Source organism: Tachyglossus aculeatus, chromosome 1, assembly GCF_015852505.1.
Source record: "Tachyglossus aculeatus isolate mTacAcu1 chromosome 1, mTacAcu1.pri, whole genome shotgun sequence".
In the NCBI taxonomy this organism is placed as follows: Eukaryota; Metazoa; Chordata; class Mammalia; order Monotremata; family Tachyglossidae; genus Tachyglossus; species Tachyglossus aculeatus.
The window spans coordinates 169301403-169313905 of record NC_052066.1 but is presented as its reverse complement, the minus strand read 5'-3'; the positions used below and the strand labels follow the sequence as shown (position 1 = coordinate 169313905).

The 12503-nt window shown below is 52.5% G+C and overlaps 1 protein-coding gene across 3 annotated transcripts in view; it reads right to left on the bottom strand.

Moving 5' to 3' along the window:
- Positions 1 to 8080: 8080 nt before the first annotated feature.
- SPTLC2 (serine palmitoyltransferase long chain base subunit 2) overlaps positions 8081 to 12503 on the bottom strand; it is a 140650-nt gene continuing 136227 nt past the window's right edge. For all 3 annotated transcript variants that reach the window (XM_038750424.1, XM_038750432.1, XM_038750439.1), the window contains exon 12: positions 8081 to 8490. In XM_038750424.1, the coding sequence (XP_038606352.1) occupies positions 8371 to 8490 (120 nt within the window). In that variant the 3' untranslated portion in view covers positions 8081 to 8370. The remainder of the gene's footprint in view (positions 8491 to 12503) is intronic.

The following is a 12503-nucleotide window of genomic DNA, read 5'->3' as shown; positions in this document are numbered from 1 at the left end:
ATTGATTGATTGATTGATTCAATCGGATTGATTGTGCGCCTACTCATTCATTCAATCGTATTGATTGATTGAGCGCTTACTGTATGCATTCATTCCATCGGATTGATTGAGCACTTACTGTGTGCATTCATTCATTCATAAATATTTATTTATTTTACTTGTACATATCTATTCTATTTATTTTATTAGTGTGTTTGGTTTTGTTCTCTGTCTCCCCCTTTTAGAGTGTGAGCCCACTGTTGGGTAGGGACCGTCTCTAGATGTTGCCAATTTGTACTTCCCAAGCGCTTAGTACAGTGCTCTGCACCTAGTAAGCGCTCAATAAATACGATTGATGATGATGATGATTCATTCATTCCATCGTATTGATTGAGCGCTTACTGTGTGCATTCATTCATTCCATCGTATTGATTGAGCGCTTACTGTGTGCGTTCATTCATTCAATCGGATTGATTGAGCGCTGTGTGCATTCATTCGTTCAATCGGATTGATTGAGCGCTTACTGTGTGCATTCATTCAATCATATTGATTGAGCGCTTACTGTGTGCATTCATTCAATTGTATTGATTGATTGAGCGCTTACTGTGTGCATTCATTCAATCAATCAATCATTTATTGAGCGCTTACTGTGTGCAGAGCACTGGACTAAGCGCTTGGGAAGGACAAGTTGGCAACATATAGAGACGGTACCTACCCAACAGAGGGCTCACAGTCTAGAAGGGGGAGACAGACAACAAAACCAAACATACTAACAAAATAGATAGGTACAAGTAAAATAAATAAATAGAGTAATAAATATGTACAAACATATATACATATATACAGGTGCTGTGGGGAAGGGAAGGAGGTAAGATGGGGGGGATGGAGAGGGGGACGAGGGGGAGAGGAAGGAAGGGGCTCAGTCTGGGAAGGCCTCCTGGAGGAGGTGAGCTCCCAGCAGGGCCTTGAAGGGAGGAAGAGAGCTAGCTTGGCGGAGGGGCAGAGGGAGGGCATTCCAGGCCCGGGGGAGGACGTGGGCCGGGGGTCGATGGCGGGACAGGCGAGAGCGAGGTACAGTGAGGAGATTAGTGGTGGAGGAGCGGAGGGTGCGGGCTGGGCTGGAGAAGGAGAGAAGGGAGGTGAGGTAGGAGGGGGTGAGGGGATGGACAGCCTTGAAGCCCAGGGTGAGGAGTTTCTGCCTGATGCGCAGATTGATTGGTAGCCACTGGAGATTTTTGAGGAGGGGAGTAACATGCCCAGGGCATTTCTGCACAAGACTAAGAGCACTGGACTAAGCGCTTGGGAAGTATAAGTCGGCAACATATAGAGACGGTCCCTACCTCACAACGGGCTCACAGTCTGGAAGGGGGAGACAGACGACAAAACACGGAGACAGGTATCGATACCTGATCACCTTGTAACCTCCCCGGCGCTTAGAACAGTGCCTTGCACAGTCATAATAATAATGATGGCTTTTGTGAAGCACTTGCTATATGCCAAGCACTGTTCTAAGCGCTGGGGGGGGGGGGGGGGGATACAAGGTCATCAGATTGTCCCACGTGGGGCTCACAGTTTTCATCCCCATTTTACAGATGAGGTCACTGAGGCCCAGAGAAGTTGAGTGACTTAATAATAATAATAATAATAATAATAATGGCATTTATTAAGCGCTTACTATGTGCAAAGCACTGTTCTAAGCGCTGGGGAGGTTACAAAGTGATGAGGTTGTCCCACGGGGGGGGCTCACAGTCTTAATCCCCATTTTACAGATGAGGGAACTGAGGCCCAGAGAAGTGAAGTGACTTGCCCAAAGTCACACAGCTGACAGTTGGCGGAGCCGGGATTTGAACCCACAACTTCTGACTCCAAAGCCCGGGCTCTTTCCACTGAGCCACGCTGCTTCCACTTAATAAATGCTATTATTATTATTCTTATTATTTATTACCATGGCATGCACATGGCACAGCCCGGATGAGAATTCAGGGCCCAGGCCAGCGCACTATCAATCAGGACACACTGCCACTCACCCCAAACACGGACGCCACCTTCACAGATTCCCCCACATTTCCTTCTGGATCCTTCATCATCATCATAACAATAATAATAATTATAATACTGTCAGCATTGGTGAAGCGCTTACTCTGTGCCGAGCACTGTTCTAAGCACTGGGAGAGAAGATACAAAGGTGACCAGATTGTCCCCCGTGGGGCTCACAGTCTTCATCCCCATTTGACAGATGAGGTCACCGAGGCCCAGAGAAGTGAAGTGACCGGCCCAGAGTCACACAGCTGATGAGTGGCGGAGCCGGGATTCTAGCCCATGACCTCCGACTCCCGAGCCCCGGCTCTTTCCACTAAGCCCCGCTGCTTCCTCGACCAGACCAGGCACGCCGGATATAGGAACGGATAATTCTCAGCCATCCCGAGCCTCCCTCCCGTGGTTAACATTATTAAATCATAATAATAATGGCATTTATTAAGTAGTTACTATATGCAAAGCACTGTTCTAAGCGCTGGGGAGGTTACAAGGTGATCGGGTTGTCCCACGGGGGCGGGCTCACAGTCTTCATCCCCATTGTACAGATGAGGGAACTGAGGCCCAGAGAAGGTAAATGACTTGCCCAACCCAGCTAAGTGGCGGAGCCGGGATTTGAACCCATGATCTCTGACTCCAAAGCCCGGGCTCTTTCCACTGAGCCACGCTGCTTCTAAAGCCGGTGCACCAACGCCCCCAACCCTTTCCTGGCTCCAGGATGATCCAAAGGGGGACAGGAAAACCAAGCTGGCATGCAGCAGCATTCCCCTTTCCCCCGGGGAGCCCATGCGCGCCCACGGGAGATACTCGCCCACATCCGGGCCAAGGCAATTACATCTTCTAGCCGACTCGAATCACCCGTCCAGGTATCCCCACGCAAAGCCACTACACCCGCAACCCGAGGTATCTAGTTCTCCTTCTCCCCCTGCTCCCGGCTTGGAAGCTTTTGCAGGGAGAAAGCATCAAACACTGTTCCACCGTGGATGGGAATGTTGGTCATCATCATCGTAATAATAATGACGGCATTTGGTAAGCGCTTACTATGTGCCAAGCACTGTTTTAAGCGCTGGGGGGGGGGGGGGGGGGATACAAGGTAATCAGATTGTCCCACGTGGGGCTCACAGTCTTAAACCCCATTTGACGGATGAAGAAACTGAGGCCCAGAGAAGTGAAGTGACTCGCCCAAAGTCACACAGCTGACGAGTGGCGGAGCCGGGATGGGAACCCACAACCTCTGACTCCCAAGCGTGGGCTTTTCCCACTGAGCCATGTGCTTCTCATCATCTTTTTTAACAACCCAGTCAATCAATGAGATCGAGCGCCCGTGTGCCGAGCACTGTACTGAGCACGTAGAAGGGTACAGTGTAACAGAGTTGGTAGACAGGTTCCCTGCCCACAATAAGTTTATTAAGGAAGGCCTCTTCCTGTTGTTCCAGCTACCACGAGATAGACACACACAGACACACATCATCCGCTGCACCAGGTGGCAAGAAATCCCAGCTTTCTCTTTATTCTATTTATTTTATTCTGTTAGTATGTTTGGTTTTGTTCCCTGTCTCCCCCTTCTAGCCTGTGAGCCCGTTGTTGGCTAGGGACCGTCTCTATATGTTGCCGACTTGTACTTCCCAAGCGCTTGGTACAGTGCTTTGCACACAGTAAGCGCTCAATAAATACGATTGATGATTGATTGTCTTGTCTCCCTAAAGCCAGATCACGCAGGGCCCGGTCGTGGACAGTTGCGGCGGGCACCTTCGGGGAGGGACGGGGCTTCGGTGTACGGACGGCAATGAGTCCGAGCTCATCACGGCAGGGAGGACCCCGAAGTGAAACGCTCACTCAACCACCCCCCCAAACACCCAAGTACCCCGTATCACTGCATTAAACACACAAGAGTAGCTGCCGGTTAAAATTCATTGCATTCTTTAGGGTCAGTTTTATTAGAACTCATCATACCGAAAAGAATCACAGTTTAAGGCCATTTATAACACGCACTGTACAGTAAACGGGGGCTCGCCGGCCATCCTCCCCACCTCTCTCCGGCTCGGCGGAGGGGGACCTCGGCTGCCCTCTCCCTTCTTCAAGAGGGCGCAGCCCAGCCTTCCCACCGAGGGTACGTGGGCTAAGCCCCTTCCCTTCCCGACAAAGGACGCTTGCGAGCTGCCGCCGGAGATGCTCGGAAAACAGGGGTCGCTGCCGGCGACGAGACGGGGGGCTCTTTCTTGACCAACTGGCGCGTCCGCAACCGGGCGGGAGCCGCGACTCGTGTGAATGGAACAGTGGGCACGCTGGTCTCCGAAGCGGGGGTGCTCGGTTGGTTTGTGGATCACTGCATTGCACTGAGCCTTGGGACCCGGAATCGCCCGTGGCCAAGCCGGAGGGGCTGTGCTGGAAGGCTTCTTGGGTTGTGGGGGGCCCGGGCTGGGGACAGACCACCTGCGTAGAACGGTCATCAGTCCTTGCGTTGCCAGGAGTGGAAAGGAAACGTAGGGCGAGTGGACCCCCCGTACCCACTTCCAACCGTCTTAAACCATCCGCGTCGGTACAGACGGAGGGGGCGGGTGGGGAGCGGGGGAGACAGACGGAGGCCGCGATGGAAAAACAAAAAGGTCGGGGGCTGGGAAGAGAGGTCACATAGTCTGAAGCTCCTCTCTGTGTCATCCAGAAGTAAAGCAATTGAGAGCGAGCCAACTGGCACTAACTCTTCCAGATCCCTCTTCTCTGCCCAGGGCAGGAATACCGGGGCCCACCGGAGAATCGCTCCAGGCCAGTTTTCTCCCGAGTTGGTCAGGAGAAAACTAATAGCTAAGGAGGTAGATGTCCAACGGCCCGCCCTCTCCCCGACCCTCCTCCTTGTCTTGAGGAATGAGGAGGGTGGTGGATCCGGAAGAGCGCATTCTTTCTCTGCCTGCACGAGCGTGTCGAGAAGGCATCTGCGTCTCATTCGCGGGGGTCCCTCTGGATCCAAAAGGAGGGCTCAGTGAACGCGCTCACACGCGGTAGGAGGTTTTCAAAGGCTCGGTTGAAAAAACAAACCTCCGCCAGGTCCAGGCTCCACTTTCTCCAGACAGATTGTGGGGACGGCTCTCGGCTAGCGCCTGGAATCCTTTGGCCCTGCCACAGATGCAGACTCTTCAGAGAGGTGATTAATACCTTAGGTTTGGGGGAGGGATTTTTTTTTTTTTGGTGGCGGTGGTGCGTTGCGTGCGTTTTCAATAAAGCGAAAGGTAACAAACAGAAAACTTCCTACGGCTCCTGCTTGCCAAATGCCCTACATTCCTGGGTGCTGGAATAGGTGCGTTGTGAGAATATTCGGGAAATCTTTTCCAGCCAGCCCCATAGCACCTGTCAACCCAGAGTGCCCCCTCAAACCTTGAATTACACAGTCAGATTTCTGGAAGGGGTCGATTTTGATGTAACCTCAGGAGGTCCTACGGCCTCATAACACTTAGAACCGATTCTGGCAAAAACTCAAACAGTGACTTAGGGAATGGCCAAGGAAAAAACACTGCGGCTTAGCCTTAGTTCGGAGAAGAGTACTCACAGGGCAATCTTTACCAAAAGCTGGTAGCCAAACAGATGGACAACGAAACATGCCAATCCCCACAGATTTCGGTCCCAGAAGGTATTCAATAAACCCCAGGAGGCCAGCTCGCTCCCATCGATTTACATTAAGCCAGGTCACGTTGTGCTTCGTTAAAAAGGAAAGACGCTCGGTTCTCTCTCCGGTCTAGACCCGAATTACAGTTCAGTGATCGGCAACAAATGTAAAATGCCTTTTTTCCACGATCAAATTAAAAGCGGCCGGGGTCCCGGCCGGCTCGGAAGGTAGACCCGCTCCTTCGTTTTCCCCTCTAGCCATATCGTAAAGGCGATAGCGAGACCGACCCGTGACGTTCACTTTAACTTGCCGAGATTTCATGTGCAACGTGGTTAAAAAACCCCCCACGACAAAGAACCCAAGGTGAGAAGGTTTGCCTGACCGAATTAAAGATCTCCAAGCGGGGGATCTTGATCGGAGGCCTTGCCTCACCCCGAGGGCGTGCCGGAGGCTGCCGTCTTGGGGGGGGTCCTCAGGCCCGCAGGAAGAGCTAGCTCTGCTTAGCTCCGTTTCCAGAGAAGGTCCTTCTCCCAGCCCCCTCCGCCCCATCTCTCTCCCCACTTCCCGTGAGCAGGGAAGGCCACACAACAGCCCCTGCCCCTTCTTTCACCTCGACTGACCTCTAAGACAGACAAAACACTCTGGACACTTCTCAGGGGTTGGCGGCTTTGAGACACTGCGCCGGGCCAAGGCGATTTAACATTTAGGGTACCAAAACAGAGACCAACAAAACCTGCCCAACATCAGCACCTCTCGTGCCTTCTGCTCCCAAATAAATCTGAACACACACGCCTGTGCGGAACCACAAACGACACGTGTGCGCACACACGACACACACAGAGCGCAGCAGCAGATGACAAGCTGGGTGGATTTGGGATTGAGCAGCTCTCTGCCAGCAGCCCCGGGGATGGGTTCAGACACAGAGGACGCGCTCGGACACTCTCTTGCCTACCCTTCCCGGTCCTTCTCCAAGAAATCCCGGAAGGCCAGCTAACTTTGGGTGCGATAAAAAGCCAAGAGCTATTCTCAGCTAAGCTTTGGTTTGCAGACGATGCCGCCACGTGGCTTGGGCTCATTCGGTGGATGGAGACCCATTTGGGAGTTAAGCTGGGGAGTTGTGTGTGTGTGTGTGTGGGGGGTGATGAAGCCATTCAGTGCTTCACCAAAAAAAAAAAAACAAAACAAAAAAAAGAAAGTGAGAGATCCCCAAATCAGGGAGGTGCCAGGGAGCTCAGCAGTGCCCTTTGTGCTTAGCAGCCACAAAGCCTTAAGAGGCCTGTCCCCGCTTCGACGTGCTAGGTGTTTCAGTGCAAAACACGGGAACGGCCAGTGACAGAAGGGGGAAATGGAGGAGGCTCCTTTCCCCCCATCTTATACAGCCACTCTGCCCCCTGGTCTTCGCCGGGAACCACCGCCTTGCAGAAGCAGCCAGAGTTTTGCTGTTTCGAAAGTAACGAGAAGGTCAGGCCCGAAGCAATCTGCCAAGGAGCCTTGTTAACGGTCAACAGACAGGACTACGGAGTCCTCTTCCAATTCCTCTTGGCGGAATTCCCCCTTTTCAAAAGAACTTCTCTGCCCCCTCTGTCAATCCCCACCACTGAACCAGGAGCCTCAAGACACGAAGTAATGAGAAACTAAACTCATCTCTTCACGTGCAGGGAGCGATGGCGACCCAAGCGTCACCTTCCCGCAGAGAGGGCTGACTGGAGCAGCGGACCAGTAGGGAGGGTGGGCTTTGGGAGTTCACTAAATATTCCACCACCTCAACGGGAAAACCCCACCCGGTTTGCACAGTCCCCTCAGCTTGTAAGCATCATGAGGAAAGGCTCGACAGAGAAGGAAGACAACGGCGGCGGCGGAGCGGACCTGGAAGACCCCAAGTCACAGGGAGGCCCTGGATTTAAGCCTGGGAGAGTTACCCCGGTAGCCCTGTTGGCATTAGGCTGTCCTTGGGGGGCTTTGCTTTGTTTTTTTTTAATTAAAAAGCTCAGTGAGGACTTTGAAGCTTAAATAAGAGCAAGAGAAAGAGCGCTTTGGTTGATTACCTGCCCGGTTAAAGAAACGCGTTAAAATGATCAGCCCCCTGCCAGGCCTGGCGCAGAAGTGGGAGGCAGCTGCCACGCCAGGCTGCCCTCGCCCAGAGCGAGCTTCCCCAGCTCGCCCAGCTTCCTCGCCCAGCTTCCTGCCGCTGGGCCTGGAGGGGCCGGCTGGGGCCCAGGGAGGGTAGGGAGAGGGAGGGACGAAGGGAGGGAGGGAGAGAGGGAGGGAGGGAGGGAGAGAGAGAGAGGAGAGAGAGTGAGAGAGAAAGAGAGCTGTGGGGGTAGGGGAACTGGAGGGTTAGCCAGAGGCAGCTTGGGATGAGCGTGATTTCACCGAGACAATAGTTATAAAATAAAAAGTTTTTTAAAAAGAAAAAAAAAAAAACCCAGAAAACAAAACAAAACAAAAACACGGGGGGCGAGGGGGTGGGGAAGGGGGCAGGGGGAGAACCACAAACGCAAGTCAACTCTTTTTAAAAGGTGAGCTGTGCCAAAGGAAGGACGCGAAGCCGTTCTCGCTATTTACAGAATGCCGTTTTCGGGCGGCCGCGGCTCACTTGGGGATGGAGAGGAAGCGTCTTTTCACCGAGCAGCCGCGGAAGGATGGATTTCCGACCTGGGCCCGCCGGGAAAGGCCGCCCGCTGTCCTCGGTGCGGGAGGGAGGGAGGGAGAGCGGGAGGGAGGGAGCCCTCTGCCCCGCCGAAGGGCACCGATGGGGCTCAGTCTTCGGTCTCTTCGTACGTCGTCTCGTCAAAGGGCCGGTCCAGCAGAGGCACCATCCGGTGACGGGAATACTTGAGCTGCAGCAAGTCCCCAACTTCATCTATTTCCTTCAGAGCCTGAAGTGGGTGGAGAGAGAGGAGAGAGATGGAAGTCGCTCACCGTCAGCAGGAAGCTGCGCCCGTGCGTCTTCGCCGCCTGGCCGGTCTGACGCAGACGGTGGGGCCCACTGGCGGGACCCGGATCCCTCTCGATTTCCCACAGAACCGAGCACGCTGAAAATACTCGGCCTGTAAAGGACCGAGAGTTTTCTGTAGGCTGCTGAACAAGGTTGAACGTCGCCAAACGCCTAACAGAAATAAGGTTTACCGGCTCCCGCCGTTTCCTCTTGATTTTGGACGGTCCTACCTTTTCCTTTTGCCTCATTCCCACGCGGCCCTCAGGCTCTCTGACCACCAGCTATGCTCCCCATGGCTTCTCCTGGCTCATCTTCCTCACCCCCTCAAGGCCCGCACCAGGGAAAGGACAGTCCGGCCTCCTCACTGCATTTAACCAAGGGGTTGGTGGCGAGGACGTAGCCAGTGGCAAATTTCTCCTTCGAGCCAGGGTACCGATTGAGCGCTTACCGCGGTACTGGGCGCTTGCTTCCATTCTCGCACGCTTTTAATTGAAGATGGAGGAGAGGGAAACAATGTGGGAGCTCTCCCCTCTTTCCCCTCCCACCCGACGCCCTAGGGCAACCGGACTCCGGCGAGGATGCCGTTCGAGACCCGGGACACACACTCTGAAGCGACAGACAGCCCCGCTCGGTCTGAGGCGGATACGGAAGGCGGGGATTGCGAAGACCCTGACCCCGCGGAAGCGGCACGAGGACTCTCTTCGGCAGGGTCCCCTTCCGTCTACCTTAGCAACCTCAAGATACGGGATAAAGAAATTGACGGAGCTCACAAAGATCATCGACACTTTCGCCCACGCCGAGTAAATGACTACGAAGGTATCTTGTTTTTAAAACACACGGGCTCTCAGGCCGCTCGGCCCCGGCGAGAGGACGGTCTCCGTTCCCAGACAGGCAAAAACTACGAGGGGCGCATTAAAGTTGGACTTCAACAGAAGAACACTGGGCACCTTTAAGAAGCGACTTAACTCGGGAACCCCATCTGGAAACAATTTCAGACGAAATTTCAGCTGGGAGAGCCCATTAACCATTTTCCCCTGCACTCTGATTTAGGATTTTATTAATTTTAAACAAGACGACCATGTGACTTTCCAAGACCACAAAGGAAACTGCATAGGTGAACTCTGACTTCAGAAGAGTGTAATATTTTTCATCACCGTCAGAAACCAACCCCCCGCCAAAAAAAAACCCCACACTGGCCCAAAGGGATGCAGGTTACGAGACTCCTTTCTGATCCGATGCCAAAGATTTCAGGCAAGAAAGTTTTATTTACAAAAAGTCGCTATAAATTGTAACTGAAAACTGCTACCCGTTGCGTGGGTTTATTCATCAAGAATGAGAATAAGGAAGTGTTTCATATGTCACCGTGTAACAACAGTCTACCCTAGGGGTCCCGAACCATCAGGCAAAATAGGGTTTTAGAAAAAAAATCACGTAAGGACACTGATTGTGTTGTGGTGCTGCACAGAGTCCTGTCCTCTGGTCCGGCTCCCTGCCTGAACTATGGAAGCCACGACTCTCACCCTGCCCTACGTTCCCCGACAATTTTAGCTCCTGCTGTTGTCCTAGAATTGGGCACAGCCAAGCCGAGTAAAATACAATTTTCATTTCCGGGATGGGTCCGACCACGTGCGGAGCTTGGCTCCAAACGTTGTGATCAAAGAATATTTTGAACCTCACAGGGTTAGCATAGGTCACAAATTTAGATACGACCCAAGTCAAATTCCCAACTGGGAATCCATCAATCCATCAGTCAATAGTATTTAGTAAGTGCTGAGCACTGCATTAAGCACAGCGTGGCTTAGTGGATACAGCATCGGTCTGTGAGTCAGAAGGTCATGGGTTCTAGTCCCGGCCCTGTCACGTCTGCTGTGTGACCTTGGGCAAGTCACTTCTCTGGGCCTCAGTTACCTCATCTGTAAAATGGGGACTGAGACTGGAAGCCCCACACGGGACAGGGACTGTGTCCAACCTAACTGGCATCTACCCCAGTGCTTAGAAAAGTGCTTGGCACAGACTAAGCGCTTCAAAAGTATTGTAATTATCATTATTATTATTATTAAGCATTTGGGAGAGAACGCTACAAGTTGGTAGTCGTGACCCAAGCCCGGAAGGAACATCCTGTCTAGACGGGGAGGCAGACATTTCAAAGAATCAGAGCGGGAAGAAATGGCAGAGCATGAGGGTGTGTCCTTAAGGGCTAAGGGGCTGCTGGGGTGAGGATCAAAGTGTTGAGTAGCTAGCTCTCTTCCTCCCTTCAAAGCCCTACTGAGAGCTCACCTCCTCCAAGAGGCCTTCCCAGACTGAGCCCCCTTTGTCCTCTCCTCCTCCCCCTCTACACAGCACTTGTATATATTTGTACAGATTTGTTACTCTATTTTACTTGTGCATATTTACTACTCTATTTTATTAATGATCTGCATATAGCTATAATTCTATTTATTCTGACGGTTTCGACACCTGTCTACGTGCTTTGTTTTGTTGTCCGTCTCCCCCATCTAGACTGCGAGCCCGCTGTTGGGTAGGGACCGTCTCTATATGTTGCCGACCTGTACTTCCCAAGCGCTTAGTACAGTGCTCTGCACACAGTAAGCGCTCAATAAATACGACTGAATGAATGAATGAGTACCCCAGTGTGGAAGGAGTACACAGCCAAGTGCATCGGCCACACGGAGGGGAGGGCCGAGTCAGGGAGGAGATGTGATTTTAGGGGGGCTTCGAAGATGGGGAGAGCGGTGGGGTCTACTGGCTACGAAGGAGAAAGGAGTGCCAGGGTCTTTCTCTCTAGTAGGGTGGTCCCATTAGCTTGCATAACGGTGTCAAAAGATGGGGCAGGTCAGAATGGCTTCTTGGAGCGATTAACATTTAGCAGCAGTAAGGGTCGGGGGGCTTAACACAGCTGGCCACATCCCCTGGTCACGAGTACACAGATACCAACAAAGGCTGGCGGAGGACCCATCCGGGCTCAAAGATCACACGGGTGGATGGGTGACCGAGCCCGGGTCAGAGTCGAGGAGAGGGGTCGGGGAATGGGCTGACCGACACCCGCGAAGGGCAGAGTTCGGGGACTGCTGGAGCTGGAACAAACCCCATGCCACTGAGCTGAACGCATCTGGATGACTTTTGAAGGTTAAATAAGGTCGCGGCCAATGTCACAACTTGCAGAAGTATGCACCTCCGATTAGTTTCCAGTAATTTTGCGTTGTGGGGTGGGGAAATGAGATTTTGAAAAGGCTCTAAGAATCCAGAAATGCAAAATGTGAGACAAGTGCTTGCAAGGGTACATAATAATAATAATAATAATAATTACAGGACTTGTTCAGCACTTTGTGCCAAGTGCTGTTCTACGCGCTGGGGTAGATGCAAGGTAATCAAGTTGGACCCATCCCTGTCCCACATGGGGCTCACGGTCTTCATCCCCACTTTACAGATGAGGAGACAGGCCCAGAGAAGTGAAGTGGCTTGCCCAAGGTCACACAGCAGACAAGTGGCGGAGCTAGAATTAGAACCCACGTCCACTGACTCACTAGCCCGGGCTCTAGCCATTAGGCCAAGCTACTTCTCGCACGACTTTCTTGCTCATCTTCCCCTACCAGGGACTGACGGAGACTTACCATTGGAGAGAGCACAGGCCTGGGTGTCGGAGGACTTGGTTTTTAATCCAAGCTCTGCCAACTGCCTGCTGTGTGATCTTGGGCAAGTCACTTCACTTCTCTGGGCCTCACTTTCCTCACTGGTGGAACGGGGATTCAATACCTGTTCTCTTGTACTTAAACTGTGAGTTCCACGCGGGACGGGGACTGGGCCCAATCTGATTACTTTTTTTTTTTTTAAATGGTATTTGTTAGAGACTTACTATGTGCCAGGTACTGTACTAAGTGCCGGGGTAGATACAAGCTAATCATGTTGGACACAGTCCATGTCATACATGGGGCTCACGGCCTTAATCCCCATTTT